The sequence below is a fragment of the Balaenoptera acutorostrata genome, chromosome 3, assembly GCF_949987535.1.
Source record: "Balaenoptera acutorostrata chromosome 3, mBalAcu1.1, whole genome shotgun sequence".
NCBI lineage: Eukaryota > Metazoa > Chordata > Mammalia > Artiodactyla > Balaenopteridae > Balaenoptera > Balaenoptera acutorostrata.
The window spans coordinates 67,174,134-67,197,458 of NC_080066.1; the positions used below are offsets into that span (position 1 = coordinate 67,174,134).

The window sequence follows — 23,325 nt, forward strand, 5'->3', positions numbered from 1 at the left end:
CCCAACGGATGGGAACAGCAGCAAATGTGAATGTAAGGGTGTGGCTGGAGCAGTGTACTTTGAGAAAGCTCTGGCGCCCTCCGTTTACAGCAGGATGGTTAGAGGTTCTGCTCTAATGAGATGATCGCGTGAATGGGGGTCACTAAGGCACGTGGAGCAGACTACTCTTTGGGAAACTACACTCGCCCGCCCCCCCCCCCCCCCACCACCCCATCTTGTGTTCCGTCATTTATTGCCTAACAGCCTGGACGGAGACACAGGGCAGGTGTACCTCCTGCGCCTAGTTGAGAGCGCAGATTCCGGATTTCGCAGCATCTCTGTGCATGCTTCTCTCTCTGAGCGGCTTCTCTGTCTGCGTTGAGTAGATTAGTTCCTTCTGAGGAACGATGTTTTTCCACCAGCAAAGCGGCCTTCTCTGAACCACACTTGAAAAGAAACTTTCAAAGGCAGCACCAGACTCCCCAAACACCTTTTTCCAAAGGAAGCCGTCCTCCCGCTGCCTGGCACCCGCCGCCTCCCAGGTTCTCCTCCGAGGCTCTGACTCAAAGGCAGTGGCCTTTTGGGACCAGGATGGAGGAAGGATGAAGGTCCACCCCGTGAGCCCCAGCTGCCTTATTGATAACAGGGTGCCCTGAAGGCCAAAAGGAGCTTTCCAGCGTAGGATCTAGTTCCGATTTGTGATTTGTGACCTGTCCCAATTGTTAAAGTCACACGTCTTGATTTTTTTTCTTTCCTTTCTTGGAAGTGATGTTTAGAGCTTGTTTGAGTTGGATCAAATGCTGTTTTAACAGCTGCCCTAATCGGAAATGCTGTCAATTATTAACCCTGACAGTAGTTTTTCTTTCAAAAATACTTCTCTGAGCTCTCTCAAAATGTCAAAATTTGGCTTCTTGGTAGGAAGACGTTTAGAGACGTTGCCTAATTGCCACGCGTCAGTTTCCCCATCTGAAAACTGGAGATTTATAAGAAATGCCTTCCCTGTAGGGTTCTTGTGAGCTCACACATGCAAAATGCTTGGAACAGCTGGGTCGGCGGATGTTAGCCGTTATTATTATCGTTGTTGTTAAGAGTGGTTCTGTCCGGTCAACTTTCTATTTGCAGGAGCTTCCGCTCCTGCCGTCACCACCCTCAAAAAAATAAACATGAAAAAAAAAATCGTTTAGGGAACAGTTTTCCTGTTCATTCTTTGACGCACCAGCATGCGCTGAGCCCATTCTCAGGGTTGCATGGTCTATGTAGAGAAGACCGAGGCTCAATTCCTGCTTGCACGTGGTGGGGAGACCAGGAGGGGAGAGCTGCTCCCCGGCAGGGGACGGTCCCAGCTGGGAGGGATGGGATTGCATGCTTTCTCCACCCCCGCTTCCTCCCAGAAAAAAAAAAACCCAGACACGAGGACAGGGACCAAGTGTGACACCGCCCCCTTCCCTCTGCCCTCCCCCAGCACTGTACAGTCCTAACTCGTGGCGGGCCAGGGTCCTTCCTGCCACTCGGGGAGGCCGCTTTTCGTTAAGTCTGGGCCCCAGGAGAGAGCCTGAAGGCTGATAGCCCAGGCCTCTGGAATATTCCATATCTGTGTGGAGCTGTTCTGCTGGCCCTTGGTTGATGTGTGGGGTTGGGAGGCAAGAACTGCTCCCTGTGGGTGGAAGGGTGAGATGAGAGGAGACCTGGTCTGAGCCACCCTCAGGGCTTCTGAGCGACCCAGCCGTGGTCACCTAGTAGCCTGGATGCCAAGTCTTGAACCAGGCAGAGCTACATGAAATCCCGGCAGATTTTTCCTCATAACCGGAGGATGCTGGGCTCTGGACCAGGCCCTGCAGGGGAAGATCCCACCTGGGGGCAGCCTGTGGCCGCACATTTGCTAAAAGATGCGGGGAGAGGGGAGGTCAGCTACTTTTTGTTTTGTTCCTTCACCTACCAAGATCTTGACACTTGACCTGTTTGCTAGAGGAAGTAAGCAACAGCTGGGACGCCTTTATAACCACCCACCCCAAAAACGGTGAGAGCTGTAGTTGCTGAGCAGGCCAAAGTGATGGGGAGGGTTCAGAGCCTGCGCCTGCCTTCCTGGCTGGGGAGGGGATAGCAGCCAGAGCCCAACGGGCGGCTTGTGGCTGGTCTGGCTTGACCACTGCCTCACCCTGTCGATGAAGGACTTGGGCTGCTGTCCACCCTACCTCCTGGTTGTAGGTCAGCACTCCGTCCACCACTGCCCCTGCCCCAGATGCCCCCCACAGTGGGGCAGGCCCAGATCCCTGGCCAGGGGCCACCGCAATCTAAAGTCTCAAAAAATGAATGCGGGGAGGCCAGCGAGATTCTTTTGGCTCAACATTTACTGAGCGCCTACTGTGTACCAGCCTCTGCTATGCCAGTCATTTGAGGTAAGAAGCCTTGGACCAATGAGCTCCCTAGCAGTGAGGATGGTGTATTTTGTTTATTTCTCTTTGCTTTTTGTTTTAAATAAAACTTTGTATTCTTATTTGGCACATAAACATGTGACAGTTGAGTGAGTATGTTGCTCTTACAGGTTTGGACTGAGTTGATTGTTTCTAGAACTCCTGACGTGTACAACCCTGACTCTTATATTTTATCCCCACTTGCCCACTATCAATCAATTTGGGGAAAGAAAAATGAACATAAGTGAGAAAGGACCTTGTTTTGGAGTAGAACTCTTCCCACTTACCTAGATTAATAATTTATACAATAATTAGTAATCGTCCCAGGTTCCTTACAGTACGAATGATGGGCATCCAGTGGGCAGAGGCCAGGGATGCTTGCTGCTAAAAACACTACAATGCCCAGAACAGCCGCATGCAACAAAGAATTATCTGGCCTCAAATGTCAGTAGCACTGATGCTGACAAACCCAGTTTGTATGACACACTGTTGTACAGTGCCCTTGCTGGAATATACCCCGAATGTGCAGATGTGGCTGTGAGTCCCATGGGGCTTAGCCAGGATGATATACCCTCTCCACCCTGGAAGTTTAGAAATGTGGGGACCATTATTGGCACTCAGTTGGTCTAGGATATGGGGGACTGTCTTTCGCACCAAAGACTTGTTTTATCCCAGATGCCCACAGTGGTCAAGACTGGGCCTGTTCCTGAGAATCTAGAGTGTTCCAGGAGAGAGCGGTGATCTCTGATCCCCACCCAGGAGCCCCTGATGCCCTGGACAGGCGGTCTGAGTTGGAGCCTGCCAGCAGCCCCAGGACGTGGGACCACAAGGGCCCATCAGATTCCTGGTCCGTGGCCTGTCTCTTCACAAGCCAGGGGTATCCTCATCAGTGGCTGGGGGCTGGGGGGACGAGGGGGTGCTGGCCCCAGGAATTCTGCTGCGGGCCAGGGTCTGTTTGTAAGCCTTCAGACAACGTTGCTTTTATTTTAAGTGCACAAGGATTTCTCATCCAGAGTCATTTGACATGCAGATGATCACAGATTTTTAAAGGCTGTTGTCATGGTTTTGTCTCTGAAAGATTGCTATGTGCTGATGAGAGCCTTGAAGCCAGCTCTGGGACCTCAGTCCTGGTGGCCTCGGGATTCAGAAGGAGATAAGAGAAGCAATTCTGAGACTTGTCTGTCAGTGGTCCTCGGCCTTCCTGTCTGGATTCAGTTAACCATTTAGCCCCACTGTTTTTTTCTTTTTTTTTTTAAACCATTCTTCATCGGAGATGGTTTCACATGGAACACGGGTGGCAAAATCAGTTGATGTTTTTCTGAATGTGATCTTTTCTGGAGGGTTAGCGGTGGGGTAGAGAATTGATCTGCCTTTCTGTGGTCAACTTAGATGAAGGGCTAGGGATCCAGTCAGTTACATCCCAAGCATCATCTTAGAGAAGGCAGTGCTTTATGCCCCCCAAAAGGAAGCGTCAACGGTGGGATTTCAGGCTGGGCAGCACATAGAAGGGTGAGGGATCGGTCTGGTGGGGGAGAGGCGGCAGTGAAAAGTGAAGGGCGAGGGAGACCCTTTAAGGCAGATACCGCCGGGTGTGAGGCTGGCCCCAGGGAGCACTTTGGTACATGCAGCCGGGCGTCTTCCATCACCTCCTGATTTGTCTGGGAGCCTGAGAGCCTGACTTGCTGTTGCCCTTGGGGCCGCTGGGCATAGCAATTCCTTCTCACCACACTGCGTTTCACTCTTGTTTGTGATGGGTTTCACCGCAGTGGGCGGTGTGGAGCTTGTTCTTGTTTAGTTTTGCGTTGTTTTGATTAGGGCTTCCATCCAGAGGAGGCGAACTGGATACTCTGAACCAAACACAGAGACCACCTCTGATAGGAAATTGGAGCTCCCTGAAATGTAGGCAGCCTGGTTGGAGGGAGTTGGAAGAGATTGCTTCACGCTGTGGATTTAGCGAGGCCTCCTGGCAGGAGGCCCACCGAGGGTGGAAGGATGGAGCCCGTCGGGGGTCTGCGGTTTGGGGGGGGAGCTTGTCCTTCCACAGTCTGACATTTTGGCGACTTGATTTATTGGCCTGAGCCTCACGCGGTCTCTTTTCCTTTGCAGACAGAGATTGCGAAGAGACTGAACACGATTTTAGCACAGATCATGCCTTTCCTGTCACAAGAGGTAAGCCCTTCTTTTACTGTGCCCTCCGTTTCTTGCAGAGCAGCCCAGTGGCTGCCTAGGTCGCACCGGAGCCCCGGCCCCTGTCCGTTCATGTGGACTGAAGTTGACCACCTGGGGCTTTACAGAAGCTCCTCTGGTACATCGGAGGGGCCACTTGCTCCTTCAGTGGAACCTGTTCTCTGCCCCTGCCTGAGCCCCGAGAGGAGGGTCCTGGCCTGCGGCGGGGCTAACAGTGGGCAGTGGGTACCTCTTTGCCTCCCCGCCCTGCCCCGTCCCTACCCCATCCCAACCAGCATTCCCAGCCTCTGCTTCCCCGTGCCCCAGCTTCCACACCTGGAGACATCTAAGAGCAAGGAAGCCTGGCCAGTTAGCACCAAGGGCCAGACCCTGCGAGGAGAACCACTACCCAAAGGGGACCCCGGCCCCCAGGACAGAGTGTCCTCATCAGAGGCATGACCAAGTCAGTCACATCATCTTCTAAGCACACTTGCAAGAGACCCCCGCCTGAGGCAGGGCTGGACCAGTGGGCAGTAGGAGAAAAGCATCTCCAAGGAGGCCCCGTGGTGCAGGGCAGATGGGTGGGCTGCCCGAGAGGGCCCCCTTTCCGCCCAGCAGAGCTCACTCCAGCCTGGGGCAGACCTGCCCTCCAGGCCCCCCTCAGTGGCTGAGACCACCCTCGCTCCCTCCGGGATTCCTGGGTCTCTGAGTCGCAGTAGTGACCCATACATGATTGAATTCATGTAAAAACAGGACATAGTGATGTCCTAGGAGCTTGCAACCCATTAGGGGAGACAGCTGCTTATGAAGCAGGTTTCACTTCAAGGCTGAAGGGAATGAATGCAGTAAAAAAAAATTTTGTTTTTAAATAGACTCTATTTTTTATAGTTTGAGGTTCACAGCAAAACTGAGTGGAAGGTACAGAGATGTCCCCTAGCCTTCCCCACCATCAACATCCCACACCAGAGTAACTGATGAACCTACATCGACACGTTACCACCGAATTCCTAGCTTATAAAGTTGTGCCATTTTGTTGTTGTTGTTGTTCGTTTTCTATTTAGATAGATACAGGTTGAGTATCTGTAGATACACGTACTTTTCCTCTGAACCCTTTGGGTGTAAGTTGCAAACATCCTGACAACTCACAGCACTCACCGCTCCAGCTGCCTCTCCTAAAAACGGGACACCCTCCTACGTGCCTGCACTATTGTCACCACATTTAGAAAACGAATAATCATTCAGTAGCATCTTCTAACATCCAGCCCATTCTCAGATGCCTGGAAGGCAGTTTTTTTGTCTGCGTGGCGGAGGGAGACGGTGGACAGATAGCCCTTTTTTGGCTCTTCTATATTTTAACTTAAAACTCTGGGAAGTGTGGATTACAGAAGTAATAGGCACGCGTTGAGAAGGGTTTAAAGGGTCCCCCGTCCTCCCTGTGTCCTGCTTTGGTCAGTGGACCTCCTCTGCCTCCTGTGTCACCGCCTGTCCCCTACCCCCGTGCCTCCCTGGTCGGTCGGGGACGGCGGCCGCCTCTAACCCACACCCGGTCCCTCCAGCACCAGCAGCAGGTGGCGCAGGCGGTGGAGCGAGCCAAGCAGGTCACCATGACGGAGCTGAACGCCATCATCGGGGTACGTGGACTCCCCAATCTGCCTCTCACCGTGTGTATAGCCCTTTTATTCCTTTCATTTACCATAACCAGAGATGGACCCTGACCTTAGCTGGCCTCAAAGAATGGCAGCCCCAGGGCTCCGGCCTCTCCCAGCATCTCATGGGCTTGGACCCACCTAGAGATCTCTCCCTGTGGCTCCCCGGTTGCCTCTCAGGCCCCAAGTTAAAGGGGTGCCCGACACGCCCCGATCCACCTCGAAATTCATCAGCCCCATCCTTTCCCGGCTTTCGGTGTCTCCCAATATTGCGGGGGGGCGTGGACTCTGGGATCACCTTGGAGGCCAACCTGATTTCTCCCACCTCCCCGGGGGCCTGTCCCCTCACTGGCAAAGGTCTGCCCTTCTTTGGCCACCTGGGATCAGAACTGTCTCTGCTGTGCTGTGATGTGAAACGTGCTGTGGCATTTGGGTCTGGGCCTTGCTGTCCCATGCGCTGAGCTGCCTGGCGGAGTCTTTATCGTGGGCCCATGTCAAGTCCAGCCAGGGCCCCTGGCTAGGTCTCCCTGATGTTCTAGGAGTCCCATCTCACCCGGGAACAGGAAAAGATAATGCAGAGCGCTTCGTGAGGCCCACTTCTGGGCTGGCCCCTCAGTGAAAGGAGGAAGCCAGATCTCTCCCCTTTAGTGCTCCTACCTGGCTTACATCTTTAGTGCGTTTCTGGGATTCACACAGCATCTTTCTTCTGCTTGCTGCTTTGGTATGAGGCTGCAAAAGGATATTTAAGACAAGCATCTGAGGAGAAACAGATTTTTCAAGGGGACTTTGGGCAAGGCTCTTAGCCTCAGGATGCACCTGTCCTCCTTTGGTCCCTAAAATGAACAGGGTGGGTGAGATCACTGCTTCCCATCCACAGATGGCTGAATCCAGGTTCCCAACGGAGCTTCTGAACAATAAATTCTAGGGCACTCACCGCAGAGTTCTTTTCCTTAGGTTTGGGGTGGAACCGGAAATCTGTGTTTTTGAAGTTTTCTAGATCATTCGGAAGGGTAGTCAGGCTTGGGAAGCAGTAGACTGGTTGGCTGAGGTCCCTCTAGCCCTCTGATTGGTCTTCATTCCTCCTCTTGTTCTTAAGTACGGTCATTATTTCAAGGTGGAACTGAAGGCCTAGAATGTTCTGCTTGGTGGGATGAATGATGACTCTGGGCTCTTCATTCTGGGGCAGAAACCTGGAGGCCTGTGTTCTAGTTAAGCCTCTTCCCCATGTGACCTCAGGCAGTCCCATCTCTTCCTCGGGCCTTAGTTTCTGCATCTGTGACAGGAGGGGGTGGACCAGTTCATCTTTTTGGGCCAGGCATGCCGGCAGGGGTGGGCTTGGAGTGACAGAGTGATGCTGGTGGATCCTGATCCTCCAACACATTACTGGGACCCGTGATGGTTACGGGGTTCTGTCCTTCTGGTCTGAGTCCCCTGGCAGCTGCTGAGTGCTGCTGGGGGATGGCCAGGGGGAGCGTTAGCCTCGGCTGAATCCTGACAATGTTGAGGCGGAAGGAGCAGACGCTCACCTACTGTGTGGCAGGAGCAGAGAGGAGGCCAGAAAGGGCAACAGGAGTGACTGGTCACTGCTTTTAGCCAGTGAGCTTGGGAGACAGAGCCCCCAGCAGGGAAATCATAATATGGTAAAAGTTTGAAGTCTCCTTGGAAACCGTCTTAGCCCAGGGTTCTTCAGCCTCAAGACTCGTGGACTTTGAGGCCAGATACTTTGTGAGGAGGCACGTAGGGTGTTCAGCGGCAGCCCTGGCCTCCCCCCACTGGCTGCCAGTGGCACCCTCCCCCCCACACACAGGTGTGACACCCTAAAACGTCTCCAGACATTGCCAGATGTCCCGGCAGGGGCAGTGCATGAAATGGCCCGTGGTAGAGAACCACTGATCCAGCCGATGCCCTTGCTTTACAGAGACGGGGAGTGATTCACAGACGGTCACACACGGTTCAGGAGCAATGCCAGGCCAGAGGCCCTGGGCTGGCTTTCGGCTTAGGGCTCTTACCCCCCTACCTCCCGTCCAGCCCTGGTGTGGCGCCTGTGTCCTCCTCAGTGGCCAGTTCACAGTGTGGTGGCTTTGCTAAGAGTGGCAGATGAGGGCTCGAGGTGGGAAGTGTGTTCTCTGATACTTCTCCTCTCTCAGCTCCTCGTCCCTATCTGCTTTCCAGGCCCCGCCTTCCCATCCCTGCCGTGGCCACACGGAGTCCCTTCTCCCCCACTGTCTCCCCCCCACCCCTTTGGAATTAAACTCCTCTTATGAAAATTTTTTTTTTTTTAAGTTCTAAGAAAAGAGTGGAATTGGGGGAAGAAGCGCTGCTTGGATTAGCTCCACTTCCTTCAAGGAGTATTTAGGAAGCTACACGTTAGGTCAAGGCAGCTCGAGGCAGATATTGGAATTCAATTAAAGCCAACGAGTGGGGCCTGTGACCCCCATTTTCGAGGTAATTGCTTCTCCGGCTCTGAGTGAATGCGGCCGTCTCCCTGTCATTAAGGAGGCAGCCATCTAATCACTGCGCCTGACAGAGCCTCACAAGGCAGGAATTAGGGACGGCTGAGGATGGCTCGCTGAGCCGGGGCATCCTGTGAAGGAGGAAGGAGAGGGACAGCGGGCTTGCGGCCGGGCTGACTCGAGAGAGTGATGGGAGGAGGGTGGCAGGGGGCCGGGGGGGCTGGTGGCCAAAGGGCAGGAGTCCTGCCCCAGCAGGGAAGGGCGGTGAAGGGAAGGGCCCAGAAGCCTTGTGTCTACCCACATGGTACTGTCCGATTTGCCCCTCTTGGGGGAGAAGTAGCCCAGCCCCCTGGTCTGGGAGTTAGGGGGGCTTTGAGCAAGTCACTTCATTCCTCTGGCCTGTTTTCCCCATTTGCGAAAAGATGGAGAAGGGCTGGGCAAGTTTCCTTTGACGTGCGCTCCTAAGTCAGTCATCTGGGGCTCTCTTGGGCGTGGGGTGGAAGGATTCTGGGTTCACATCTTGGCTCATTTCAGAGAGAGATGAGAGGTCAGGTAGACACATCTGGTGTGGGCATACCTGCAGCTAGTGGTGTGTATTTATCACATGAATTAGAGTATTTCCAGGGCTTCCCCTCCAGGTGATAGAGGCCAGAATCCAGCGTCAGCTTGGTGTGAGGGGAGAGGGGACAGAAGGGCTGACGGAAGCCCAGGCTTGCTGGCCCAGTCCGCCCACCCCACACAGGGCCACTGGGAACTCAAGTGACAGTCTGGGGAAGGCAGGCCTGAAGGTGTGTGTCTGTTCGCCGGGGCCTGCCAGGACCCAATTACTGCAGACCTGTTACACACCCTTTTTTCTTGGATCCAAGTTATTGGGGGATCATTCGAGGGTCAAAAGATTCCTGCGCATGAAGGGTGAAATACTGTCCCTTGGTCAGCAGCTTGCACAACGCCTCCCCAAGCAGATTAAAGACCTGTGAACTGATGCTACCCACCGTTTTCAGAACTCACGTTTTACTTTGCTCTGTGCTGGTCCAAGGTCACTGAACCTGGCAGGAGGAGGGACACGTACCTCACTGGCCCCACTGACAATTTGGCCGCCATTCCCTTGGAAATTATTAGTGGAAGATATAGGTGTTGGCTTGATTACTTTTTTTTTCATTTTTTATTTTACATTGGAGTATAGATTAACAACGTTGTGTTAATTTCAGGCATACAGCAAAGTGATTCAGTTGTACATATACATGTATCCATTCTTTTTCAAATTCTTTTCCCATTTAGGTTATTACAGAATATTGAGCAGAGTTCCCTGTGCTGTACAGTAGGTCCTTGTTGGTGCTTCTTACTTTTTTTAAATTGGGTGAGCGGGGTGAGGAAGGGGGAGGTTTTAGCTTGTTACAAAAACTACACTGGGTATTTTGAAGCCAGTCCTGAGGTTCTCGCATTCCCTCCAGGATGCTGATGAGCTGGGTTCAGTTGACCGGGAGAAGGATGGTTCAGAGAGCGTGCCTTAGAATGAACGCATCTGTTTCTCTCAGCCAGGGGGCCCTGGTAGAGAGAAGTCATGCTGGGTTTGCGTCCTGGCTCTGGTTACTTTGGCTTAGCAGAGTTCCTTCGCCTCCCCCTGAGCCTGTTCCCGTCTCTGAAATGGGGATAACGGGGTTGTTGTGAGCTCTCCAAACTATAACAGAGCATGAAGGCACAATTCAGCCTGGAGCTGGGGGGCCACCTCCGTGGGCAGGAAGTAGAGGCCGGGGCTGCTCTCCCTCTCCTGGGAGGGCAGGGCGTCTGCATCTTATGCAGTTAGGACTCTGTCTGGGTGTCCTTGGTGGGTCTCAGCCCTGGAAATGCTTAGACAACTTCACTAGGTTTAACCCAGATCATGAACCTGAGAAGGGAAGCATTAAATCAGGTAGCAGAGGCATGAAGCGCAATGTGCATAATCCAGTTACACAGACTCGGCCAGCACGGGCCTCCCCGGCAGCCTCCCATGTAAGTGGCCATACCTTCGGAGCCCGGGACCTGGGCATTTGGCGCACGTGAGGACAGAGACACACGTCTGCCCCACGGGACATGTTCTCTGACAGGTTGCTGTTCCAGCATGAAATGTTAAAGGTGGGAGGAAGGCGTGCTCACGAGGGGGCTTGCTTCCACACGCCTCACCCCTCTTTTGGGGTTGGGGGGTGGGTTGTTGACGTCCTTTCCTATGGTGGACGGAGAAATCGTGGTCTTGGAGGGAATGGTGGAAGCCAGGGACAGGCTGCTGCAGAGTGGCGAGCCCAGTGCCATCCTCGGACGGTGGACTCGATCCCAATTGTCCCCAGTTGGAAACGCTGTCCCCCTCCCACTCGGATGTCACTGTGTTTCTGCACATCGTCCTCTGAAGTCAGAGATATGTCACAGGGATAGACATGCAGCCTGAGGATGGCTGTGCCCTGCCTGCGACACGGGGACGGAGAGACGGGTGGATCACTGCCAGCCAGCTCCCCCTGCCCCGCTGCGGCAAGGACTTTATCTCACTCTTTTATCGCAACCAGGACTGTTGTTAGCAGACCCTTGGCCCGACAAGGCCTGGCGTCTGTCCTCGCCCCAGGAGAGAAGCCTGGGAGGAGGTCGGCTCTCAGTCCCTGCTTCCTGGAGCCTGCTGGGCCGCTCCCGACTATGCCTTCCAACCACCCAGAGCAGACCTCAGGGGAATTTCTGGCTGTGCAGGGGGTGCTCTTGTATTTGAAGATGAGAAGTACACGGAAGCTGCCTTTCCTCTGTTGCAAAGGAGACACTCCTGCTTGACGGGCCACGGCTGAAAACCACCCTCTCCGTCTGGGAAGCTCAGCAGCTTTGAAAGCCACTGTCTTCCAAACAGCCACTGCAACCACAGCCTTTGTTACAAGCTTCTGGTGCTGGTTCACTGGTTCATGTTTTGGGAAGCAGGATGCATCGCTGATGCTCGTCGTCCCAACCAAGAGGAGGCTTGGATCTGGGAAGGTGGATGGCTTTTGGACAGAGCCACTCTGCTGACTTACTTCCCAGCCTCTCTGTGTAAACCCTTTTCCAACATTTTCATCTATTCACCCAGCAAATGTGTACTGGGCAAACATGCCAGGCCCCACTCGAGGTGCTGGGATGGATAAAACAAGGTCCCTTCTTTCTGGAGCTCACGAGTTGCCAAGATCAGAGAAAGATGAAAGATGCAGTTCTATTTGTGGTCCACTCATAGTTTTTGCTAATGTTTGTTGAACGCCTACTTTACCTTCACGTGTAGTAACGCACGTGATCCTTGTACAGCCTGAAGAGGTGGGCTGCGCTCTGATCCCCACTTTGCAGATGAGGAAACTGAGGCTGAGAGAGGTCCACTGTTGTCTAAGGTCTTATAACTGATAAAAGATAGAGCAGGACATCTTCCTTAGTCTGTCTGGCTCCAGAGTCTGAGCTGTCATCACTCTCAGAAAGGAGGAACCTGTTGTGACCCGGATGATGGGGAGGGCTTCCAGGGGGCCCTTTGGCTTCGTTTCTGCTCTGGCGTCTCGAGGCAGATCTGGGGTCAGGCTGCCACCTGGACCAGTGCCCACCGGCAGCTTCCGTAAACTGCCCACCAAGAGATGTCCTAGGTCTGGAGCAATGGCCGTGGGTCCCAGCCTTTCTCCCCAAACTGAGAAATGAGCTCTCTGGGGCCAGGAGTGTGGTGTGACTGGGGGTGCTGTTAAATGTGGGGGTGCACCAGGTTGGCGGTTTGCGGCTTAGTTGGGGAAGAGCGGGGCTCTTAATCCCTGACCTCAAACACACTCACTGCCTCTTGGAGCCTCACATCTGTCCAGAACTGTGGGCCTTCATTGTGTTTTGTTGTCTGTCATCAGTGGCCTGAGAGCCACGGTTCACACTGACAGGCGAGCTTGTCACGTCTTGGCTCTTTGTCACCCCCACCAACTCTTCTTGCTTTGGGGAGGAGGGTTTCTTTAGGAACATTCTTTGGCTGATGTTGGTGGTTGACAGATTTGAGTCCAGATACCACACTAGTGGTGAGACTTGGCTAGTTACTGGCCGCCCACTCCAGCCCCTAAGTGCCAGTTTGCCATCTGTAAAATGGGCAGAACCCTTCTGCCAGGTAGTTGGAAGGGTCAGAGAAAATATTTGGAAAGGGCCCAGGCATTCATGCAGGCATTCAGTAAATTTCTGTTCCCTCCTTTTGTGCTCGTTGAGAAGAAAGATGTATGTGTACCCAAGGGCCCAGCCATTCCTAAGAAATATTTCAGTCCCTATGAAATATTCAGCTGTGGTGTAGCTTGCGCCACAGTGCCCATGGTTCTTGACGCAATTTTGGGAATGATAAAGGGCGCTTTGTCTTGGCTGCTGGGGGAGCACAAGGGGAAGGGGGAAAAGAAGGCTCTGAGGCTAGTGCTGAGCGGAATCCTTGATTAGGGATTGTTAATCCTTGCTATTGATAATAAGTGACTTAATGCACGACTAGATTTTGGAAGGGGAGGGAGCCATGGAAAGGCCTCTGGGAAACGTTCAGCTATTGTTATGAGATCACTTAGTGAGTAACCTGCCTGAGGTCACCCAGCTAGTCAGTGCCAGAGCTGGGATTTGAATCCTGGTCTGTCTTGATTCCAAAGCCCCCACTCTTCCTGTTACCCTGTTCTCCACTCTGATGTCCAGTGACGTTGGCTCTCATTCCACTGGCCCCAAACTCCTCTTGATCTCGGGACTCCTCTGCTGTGTCCTGCCCCCGCTCTGTAAGACAGGCGTGGAGTTCCTCAGAATTAAAGAGTCTGCCCCAGGGTACGGGCTCAGGGTGGGAAACGCTGGCTGCTGACGTTTGCAGGCATGTAAGCATGAGCAAAACTGTGACCGCGAGGAGCTTAAAAGTGGATCACCCTCAGCGGAGAGGGAACCCCGATGACTGGCTTTTAAATGCATGCTGTATTTATCTTGGGCTTGGAAACATGCAGTGAGAAGTTCTGTCCTGAGACTGGGGTTGGAGAGGAGATGGAGTGTTTGCCATCATAAATCTTGTGTCTCAATTGTGGTCCATTACCAGACTTCCTCCAGCATGACAGCATGTGTGGCCTGAGCTGGGGGCAGAGGTTTGGGGGGCATGTTCCCCCGGCACTTCCTGGAGGAGCAAGAGGGCTGGCCCGGGCCTCCCCGGCCCCCCCTGCTCAGCCGCACTCACCACCAACTTCATTGCAGCAACAGCAGCTCCAGGCGCAGCACCTCTCCCACGCCACGCACGGCCCCCCGGTGCAGCTGCCACCCCACCCGTCAGGCCTCCAGCCTCCAGGGATCCCCCCAGTGACGGGGAGCAGCTCAGGGCTGCTGGCGCTTGGTGCCCTGGGCAGCCAGGCCCACCTGTCGGTGAAGGACGAGAAGAACCACCATGAGCTGGACCACAGAGGTGCGGCCCGGGGCAGGGGCGGAGGGCAGAGTGCAGGGCGGGGGGCAGAGGTTTTGGAGGCCCCTCTGTGAATAGACACAGCAAATGCTGTCACCCGAGGACCAGGAGTTAGCAAAAGGCTTGGAGCCATCTATTAAGTTCCTGGTACACGGAAACCGGACCCCCATCCCCCAGGCCACCCCCCAATCCCTGATGTGTACCTGCTCTTCTTTGCCCTGGAAGACATGTTGTCCTTTCTTCCTGGAGTACCTTCCCATCTTCCTAGCCACGCCGTGTCCACCCTCCAAGGGGAAGCCCCAGTCCCACTCCTTCAGGATGCCCTCCTGGCCAAGCTGAGGGTCTCTTTTCAAATTCCCATAAGAGTTCAAGAGTTGGGGTCCCAAGACGGAGCCCTTTGTTGCCGTTCTTCTGTTTCCTACCCTGGAAAGAGTTTTATCCTCACCAGGATCATTAGTCCTTGGACAGAGACTGTGTTCATTGGAAAAGATACCCAGTTGGCGCTCAAGTAAAGACTCATTAGGGGACTGTCTTTAAGTAGAGGTAGTGGTGACACTGCTGCAGGGAGATGATTGGGAAGACTGGGAATGAGAACGTCCTCTACCCTTAACCCCAGCCTGTCCCGCAAAGACCCCTGAAGCTGCGCCGAGAAGGGCCTTGGGAGGGCCTAGTTTGATCGGGAAAGGAGAGGGCCTGGCTTCCTAGCAGACCCTTTGCAGAGATTGCCACCTTGTGTGGTCTGCCCTTAGATATTATTTTTCTAGCTTTATTGAGAGATAATCGACACATACTATTCTGTTTAAGGTGCACCACATGATGGTTTGATTTGCCCTTAGATATTTACTGGGGCACATGGCCAATGCCTTATGAGCTGACCCTGGGCACAGGGGGCTTGGAGTGTTACCATCCTGCCCGGGACCGGGGCCATGGGGCGGTAGTAGCAGGTCATGGGAACCAGAGACTAAGTTTTTTTTGCCCCTGCAGTAGGATGGTCCTCCTGGCAGAGGAAGAGGGCCTCCTCACAACAGACAGGAGGATCAGGGAGCTAGTGCTTGGCCGGGCAAATAATCAGAGACCTCAGCTTCCAGGGGCGTCTTGGTAAAGAAACAGAGAAGAGTGTTAATTAAAAAACAACACCATCAAAATACCACTCCCATAATTCCTTTTTTTTTTTTTTTTAATAACAATAATGTTCTCAACTCCCAGGTCCTATGGATATTTTGCATAGCACGATCCTTCCCAAGTTTATGGCTTTAAAAACTGCTGACCAGTAATCTTGGTGCTCTTCTCGGCATGTCAGGGAGAGCTAGGCCACAGATCCCCCCCGCTGCCCCACCGGGGCCTGGTGGCCGAGTGAAACATTGGAATTGGGGCGGTTGATTTCCAAACTGAGAGACGTCACCTAATGGCCCTACCTTGGTTGACCCGCGGTGACTCAGAGAGCCAGGCCGCTGCCCGTTTTAGAACCCGTGAACTAGCGAAGCAGAAAAGCCAACTGGACGAGACTGACCTTGCTTTCTTTTTTGTTTCTCTGTCTTGGGGGACCTGCCCCTCCTCCTGCCCTGGCCTTCTGTCCCCAAAGAGAGAGAATCCAGCACGGTAAGTGCCAGCACTCTGGAACCTGTTGGGGGGGCGGGGTTTGGTGTTTGGGTGCTGGGGGAGGGTCAGCCCTAACCCTGTGTGGGCTCCTGGGAGAAGGGTGTCATCGTGAAAGAGGTGCTGCTGTCCCCTGTTGAGTGACCTGCACTTGGGGAAGCCTTCATCTCTCCAGGCTTCAGGGCCATCATTTGTTAAATGAAGAGCTGGCTTAAGTGGGCTCTACTAACCAACCGCCTTTTATACGAGAGTTGATTACTGGAGAGGTCAGCCAGCCAGCCCTGGGCCCTCCAAGGGGGGCTGTGGAGTCACAGGGCTGAACCCAGAGCTCGGGACCCTGGTCCCCGCCTCGTTTGGGGCCAGAGTGCCTCCCTGCCCCCCAGATTGGCTGACCCCTGTATGATCCTATATCCTCCTCATTTCCTCCCAGCACCTGAGGTTTCTCCCTGTTCTAGGCTTTAACTCGGTTTGGGAAAGTGCTAGCAAGAGAGCGTTAAGGGCAGGCTGCCTGCGTGTCTGTCAGCTCTGAATTTCTTGTAAATCTTTCTGATCACACTGAGGCTCAGAGGTTCTGTTTCAAGTGAATAAGCCTTCTGAATAAGCACAGTGGAGTCTGGATAAAAAAAATCCTCCAGCGATTAGCACAGCTATTTTATTCCTCATCGCCGTCCTTGTATCTGGGGCCATCTAATCTGTTAGGATGGCTTTGGTTATTACCTCGTGTTAAGTAGGACTTGGAAGGTCAGGCAGTTAACTAACCATCTAGACAGCAGCTTCCTTGGGCGGCTTCTCGATCCCGACCCACCTCCCCTTGCCAGCCCTCTACCCGGGCTGACTTTAAACCTCCCATTAGCGGCAGTGCTCACGTCCCCTCTCGACTTGCCTGTGTGCTCAGAAATCCAGGTCATTTGGGCCCAGGAATGGCTAGGTGCATAAGAAAGGAACAGCTGAAACTGCAAATCCGTTTTGATTGCTTCAGTGTTGATCCCAGTAGGTGGCCTTGTTGGAGGGCTGGGCTGGACACCTCAAGGCTCAGTCTGGTCCCAGATGCATGGGAGGTTGGGTAGTCCTCTTGGCCTCTCTGAGCCTCAGTTTCTCTATCTGTAACATGGCAATATTCCTGCCCAGCCAGCCTCTCTGCTTAGCTAGGAAGACCCCCTGCTCAGAACAGGACCCAGGATCCCGGAGCTTACCTGCTTAACAGGGATCTGCCGCAGAGAGAAGTGGGTGCCCGGCCCCTTCCCTGCCTTCACACATTCTCATGCTCATCCTTGTCTCTCTTGGCTCTGGCTTTGTGCCCCCGTCTGTGAACGGTTTCTGCTAAAAGGAACCCATGGGGACCCCCTAAGAGCTGGGCTCTTCGCTCCGCAGTGCTCGCCGACGTCCAGACTCAGGGCAGAGGGGCCATCCTTGGGCCACTGGAGAATTCCGTGGAAATGAATCGGGACGCTGTCCTGGGCCGGGAGGGGGTGTGGGGCGTCCCGGGGAGAGGCAGTAGGGGCTCACATGTGTGCACGCGGCCATGGTGTTGGAGGGAGTGTAGACAAACGTAATCAGCCCTTTGGAAACCAGGTTGTCAACAGATGAGGCCCCGGCAGGAAAGACAGGGCCGTGTCGGAGTGGAATGGGCTGGAAGCTGTCCCAGAGGGGTTAGTCTGGAGTCCAATTAGAGGTAGCTTCATTCATATTTCCTTGCCTAGCCGAAGCAATAAAAAATACTTAGTTTTTTGGCCGCCTGCCAGCCAGAGGCGGGCTGGATCGATGCCGCTAAACGCCTGACAGGACTCTCCTCCGGTAGCAGCGAGGGTTTTCAGCCTGACTGCAGGAGAAGAAAGAGCCCGCTGTTCTCTGAGCCGTGGCCCTGGTCGCGGGGAGAAACGCGAGCAGCCGCGCGCCCCCCTTTCCTCCCCGCCTGCCCCACCCGAGAGCAGAGGGGCTGGGAGCGCCGCTGCTTAGCACGGGGCGGCCACCGTCAGAGGAACTGAAATGAAATGACGGCGATTTTTCTGCCGGCGCTCACCGCGGCTAATTGAATCACGGCTGTGCGTGTATCGCCGCCGCGCCTGCCCGGCTGCGGGGAAGGTTGAGCTGCGCGTAAGGTTGAGCTGCGCGTAAGGTTGAGCTGCGCTTCCATTATAACCTCCATATTTTCTTCAAGGCTTGATAACTCTGCCATTTTAATTTGCTTCAGGCAGAAGCTTGGCAGGGAAGGGCTGCCCAGAAACCGGCTTAGGGGAGGAAATAAAGTTCTGCGGCTGGTTCCCGCACCACTCCCACCCGCTCCCCCCAGAACGCCGTCCCCGGCCTCTGGGGAAGTGGGGAGACTTTCCACCTGCCTCTTGACGCCCTTCTCCTCTGAGCAGACGTCCCTCTGGGTCCCCACGTGGCCTCGTCACACACCCCTGGGGATGGGGATGGGGATGAAGTGGACTTGGCCTTCCCTCCAGCTGGATTGTGAGATCCTGGAGGGCAGGGACTGCGTCTTGTTCTTTCCTCCACACCTGGCATCCAGCCCCAGGCCTGATCCAGGGCAGGTGCCCTGAAGAGGGTGCTGAGCGAAGCGGGGACGGTGTCGCGTGGTCTCTTAGGAAGGGGCAAACCTCGGCAGCCCCCTAGAGGGGGTTGTGATATTTTTCTCTTGGCACAGAGGTTTGCTGGCAGGTACCCCTGCCCGTAGCTCCTCCCTCCCTGCTCCCAGCCCGGTGCTGGTGGCCACGTGATGCCTGCCGTTCCTGGTTACCCATCACACCACCAACCAGGGTCCTCCTCTGTGGGCAGCTCTCCCCTTCCAGGACCACTCCATCCCCGGGCCCGCTGTCGGGTGCTTCTCCTGCCTCGCCTGTTGGCCCACCTTCCCTCTTCCCAGGCCCGAAATTCCAAACTCTTCTCGTCCTCACTTGCTTTGTAGTTGAAGGGAGAACTCGTTAAGTCTCTTCTAGGCCTAAAAAACTTGGGTTTCCTTCATGTTGCCTGCTGCTGGGGGACCTTGGGCACGTTGCCCATTGTCTTGGGGCCCCTCCTTTCCCGTCATTACAAAGCGGGGGGAGTCTCCCTGTCCTCTATACCTTTTTCTGTCTTAAGAGGGTAAAGGCTTCATGACATTGCATTTTTTGTTTCTTTATAACCCTGGCGTTTCTCTAAAGTTGTAGGAGGCCATGCTGTAGTTGTAGGAGGCCATGCTGTAATTGTAGGGTGTTCGCACAAAATGCCCCATTGCCCTCCTACACTTAGGAGGCCTGTTGGCACCCCGGCGATCCCCGTCCCCATCAGTCTCCGCGCTCCTGTCGGGTTCAGCTGATGAAGTATTGCGCTTGGCCCCAGTTTGTCGGCTCAGATCCATCTTTCGAGACCCAGAGCAGATTCAGCTTCTCCATTCTTTGAGCAAATATGTGTGGCAGGCACAGATGGGCGGTGGAGGACACAGGCGTGACCCCCGCCCTCATGAGGCATACGGTCTCATAGGCCAGAGGCAAATGGCCCGTGCTGGGTTAATTATCTAACAGCAGCTACAGAAGAGAATTGACGTGCTCCCGGGGTCGCTCCCAGGGGAACCGAGTCTGGGGAGTTGGGAAGGCGTCCCTGGGGAACCTCCGATGGAGCTGAGACCTGCAGGACACACATGACACCTCAGCTGACCTTCTGAGTCACTTAGCTATGTCAATATGTGCATGAAATGTTCATACTAACTCTCCTTCTTGCTTGCAGAATAACTCGGTGTCGCCCTCGGAAAGCCTACGGGCCAGTGAGAAGCACCGGGGCTCCGCGGACTACAGCATGGAAGCCAAGAAGCGGAAAGCGGAGGAGAAGGACAGTTTGAGCCGATACGTACGTCTGAGAGCGCGGCGGGTTCCGCTGGGGTTTGGATTGGGTGGGCTGGGCTGGGGGAGACCCCACGGGGCCTGAGTCGTGGGAGCGTCAGGAAGAGGTGGGAGCAGGAGATGCTGCCCCGCTGAGGAGGGCAGGTGGCCCGGGCAGGGGAAGCGTCCACAGACCGATGTCCTGTGAGCCTGCGGACCACGGCCAGGAGGCAGTGGACAGGGAAGTCATCCCAGCCTTCGTGGGGCCTGGGGAGAGCTAGGGGCACCTCCCCCGATGGGCCAACAACCCACTGCTGCCATCACGGCCCCCTCAGAACCTCCGGTCTGCTCTGGGGGCCGTCCCTGGCATCCCCACACTTCGACCCTACAGGTGGTCACGGTGTCTGCTCTGTGCCAGGCCGAGCAGGGTTGAGAGCTGGGGCAGAGGGCAGGGGGCAATGCGGTGTGGGACCCGGTGCCCTTGGGCCTGGCCCTCCGTGTTCAGCCACTTGGCTGTTCTGGGGCTTTGGACACGTTGCACAGCCGAAGCCTCAGCTGCGTTTCTGGGAGATGAGGCTAATCACCCCTCCCACACAGTGATGGGAATGATGGAACGAGACCAGCGCACTCACTTGCAAATGGTGATGGATATCAGGCCAGCTGGAGAGAGGTGTCTGGCTCCAGAGTGACACGTTAAAGCAGGCTTAGAAATATTATAACTGGGCAGGTGTTGGGGAGGCTGCCTGTGGGCGTGGGAGCAGAGTGACCCTGGGGCTGGGGTCTGGGCTAGCAAACAGCAAGGAGAAGTGGTCAGCTTTGGTGGGGCTGAGTGGGGAGAGTGTGGACTTTGGGGTTTGGCCGGGGTTCAGATCCTGGCTGGTGGAAGCAGGGGGCGTGGTTTGGGCTCAGTCTGGGGTGGGCGTGGCCTCTCACTGGCTTACCTCTCCGTGCAGGACAGTGACGGGGACAAGAGTGACGATCTGGTGGTGGACGTTTCCAATGAGGTAAGGGCCGGCCCAGGTCACAGGACGGCTGTCCCTGTGCGGGGTGGTTGGCGATTGCTCCTGTCCTGGGTGGGAGCTGTCGTGTCTCGGCTGTTGCACCGTTACCAGCAGCCCCAGCTGGGTGACGAGGGCTTTGGGGTTGGGGCATCCAGCTGGTCAGGAGGAGGAGGGCAGGGCTTGGCTGCCTAGAGGCTGGGCGTGCGCGCTGCTGGGTTCCTAGGATGGGTCTCCAGAGAGAGGCCCCTGAAGATCCCAGGGGAGGGTGGCTCCCAGTCCCCATGGTCCTCCAGGTCAGCTCTGTTCTCCCCACCACCCCTGGGATCTTGGGGTTGTGAGCCCCCTGGGGGTCAGCCTTAGCAAGGGAGGGGGAGCTGGAAAGGATCTACCCAGGGCCGAGGCCCAGCTGCCCAGGTTGGAGTCCTGAACTTGTCTTTGATCTTGGGCAGCTCACCTCCACCCACCCAGGCCTCCCCATCTGTGGGATGAAGGGGTCAGACTACGTCATTAAAAACTCGTTGTCCCCACCTGGGACTAGGCTCTTCTCCCATGCCCTGTGCCCACTCCCTTCCCGTCCCCAGAGCAGAGAAGACTCCAGGCTCGTCACTGCTCAGCACATCCCCACATCGCTTGTGTTTTTAGGACCCAGCGACGCCCCGGGTCAGCCCCGCACACTCCCCTCCTGAAAACGGGCTGGACAAGGCCCGTGGCCTGAAGAAGGACGCCCCCACCAGCCCCGCCTCGGTGGCCTCCTCCAGCAGCACGCCCTCCTCCAAGACCAAAGACCTTGGTCATGTATGTGGGGTCTGCCCCTGGCGCCGCAGAGGCTAGGAGAGGGTGGGGAACGTGGGGGCAGAGGGAAAAGGGTCTGGAAAAGGGTCTGGATCTGGAGTGGTGCTAAGTGGAAGGCAGAGGGCTGGAGTAGAAAGCACATGGATTGGGGCTTGGCCTGGGTTCAAATCCTGGCTTTACCACTTACAGGCTGAGCCCTGTGCTTATTATTAGTTAACGTTTCTAAGCCTTGGTTGCTGCATCTATTAAATGGGAACAATTACCACAGTCCCTGCCAAACAAGATTGGGCAAGAATTGAGGAGCTGTGGGGCAGAAGATTCAGAGCTGGGTCCAGCACTGGGCTTCATGTGGTGCCCAGCTCTTGGGAGAAAGGAATCTTCATGGCTTCCCTTGGTCTCTGCATCTGCCCTTTTCAGAATGACAAATCCTCCACCCCTGGGCTCAAGTCCAACACACCAACCCCAAGGAACGATGCCCCAACTCCGGGCACCAGCACGACCCCGGGACTCCGGTCGATGCCGGGCAAACCTCCAGGCATGGACCCGATAGGTATAATGGGTAGGCACGATGGGGCTGGGCTGACCATGTTTGAGGGGAGGGGGTCTGCCCCAGGCCAGGGCTGGAGCCTCACAGATGGGGGCCAGGGAGGGGGGTCAGAGTCAGGGCTCTCCCAGGGCCCGTCTCTGGGGGACTTGGTCAGGTTTGAGAAGGAGGTGAGTGCCTGGTGCTTCAACACCGATGTCAGGGCTTACTGGAGCCACTGTGCACTAGGTGTGTGGAAGGAGCTTCAGACCGGTCAGGACACCAGTGATCTGTCTGCCTCTGCTGTTCTGTGAGGCTCTGAACAACCCCCTCCTCTGGGCCTCCGAGTCCTGCTCTATAAAAAGTGGTGGGCACATCTCTCAGCTCGAACCTTCTTAGGCTGTGAAGATGGGGTTCTTTGGTCGGTGGGTTCAGTCCAGGAGGACTGCCTGGAGTAGGCAGCTTTAGAACACAGGAAGGATTGCTGCTGGGCGGGGAGGCAGCCTGGTGGCCTGAGCTTTGCCCTTGATGGAGGCGTGGGGGGCCCACTCCCCTTGGTGGCCTCTCCCGGCTGACGCCTGCCTCCTTGCAGCCTCGGCCCTGCGCACGCCCATCTCCATCACCAGCTCCTACGCTGCGCCCTTTGCCATGATGAGCCACCATGAGATGAACGGCTCCCTCACCAGCCCCAGCGCCTACGCCGGCCTCCACAACATCCCACCCCAGATGAGCGCGGCCGCCGCCGCCGCTGCCGCCGCCTATGGCCGATCGCCAATGGTGAGCTTTGGAGCTGTACGTAGACCTTTTGGCTCCTTTTTTGGGGGGGACTGGGTAAGGAGCGGGGGAGTTGGAGGGGGTGAGGGTGGCCCTTCCTGCACACCAAAGGGGACCTTCCGGGCCCAGCGACCAGGCAGCTGCCTTTGGGGCAGAGTGTTTATTAGGAGTAAGAGTGGAACACACTTGGGGGTCAGCAGACCTGGGTCCCACCCCGCCTGCCCGTCAGTCGCCATGTGACCTCACACAACACAGCCTCCCTGGGCTGCCCCTTTCCATCTGGGAAGCGGGGCTGACACCTCTCTTTCTGGGCTCTGGGGGTGGGAATCCCACGGTGAGTCGGGCGATTTCCACGAGGCAGGGGCTTGGCAAATGGGGCAACCCGTTATACCAAGATTTGTCTGCCGTTTATTGAGAGCAGTTCAGACTGGAGGGGGGGGTCCTCTTCCAGGAGACGGTTTTTCTCTTGATCTCCTGAACCCAAGTTGGCCTCCTCTCCACATGACAAGCCCTCTGGGACACCAGGGGAGGGAACAAAGTGAGGAGGGGCCCGCTCGGCCTTGCAGAGCAGGGAGAATGAGCTGGGGGTGGGAGTGGAAGATAACCGGTTCAGAGTTCGGGGTCTGGACCATCATCCTTTTCCTGCCATTGTCCTGGACAAGGCACTTGGCCCTCCTGGGCCCGTGTGCTCTCTGGAACAAGGGGCTGTGCTCTGCCCAGCTGTCTCGGGTTCTGAAGAGGCAGCGCCGTGCGGGTGGGACAGGAGGTGGTGGAGGAGGAAGCCGGTGGGGGGGATGT

The 23,325-nt window shown here is 55.5% G+C and overlaps 1 protein-coding gene across 8 annotated transcripts in view; it reads left to right on the forward strand.

Annotated features, from left to right (window-relative positions):
• The window catches only part of TLE3 (TLE family member 3, transcriptional corepressor), a 48,260-nt gene that overhangs the window by 16,668 nt on the left and 8,267 nt on the right, over positions 1-23,325 (forward strand). Inside the window, exons 5-13 of one of the 8 annotated variants that reach the window (XM_007197792.2) lie at positions 4,497-4,559; positions 6,113-6,217; positions 13,843-14,047; positions 15,627-15,643; positions 19,346-19,465; positions 20,391-20,441; positions 21,081-21,233; positions 21,648-21,789; positions 22,346-22,545. In XM_007197792.2, coding sequence (XP_007197854.2) covers positions 4,497-4,559; positions 6,113-6,217; positions 13,843-14,047; positions 15,627-15,643; positions 19,346-19,465; positions 20,391-20,441; positions 21,081-21,233; positions 21,648-21,789; positions 22,346-22,545 — 1,056 coding nt within the window. The remainder of the gene's footprint in view (positions 1-4,496; positions 4,560-6,112; positions 6,218-13,842; positions 14,048-15,626; positions 15,644-19,345; positions 19,466-20,390; positions 20,442-21,080; positions 21,234-21,647; positions 21,790-22,345; positions 22,546-23,325) is intronic. The other 7 variants (XM_007197787.3, XM_007197786.3, XM_007197788.3 and 4 more) reach the window with 7 other exon arrangements.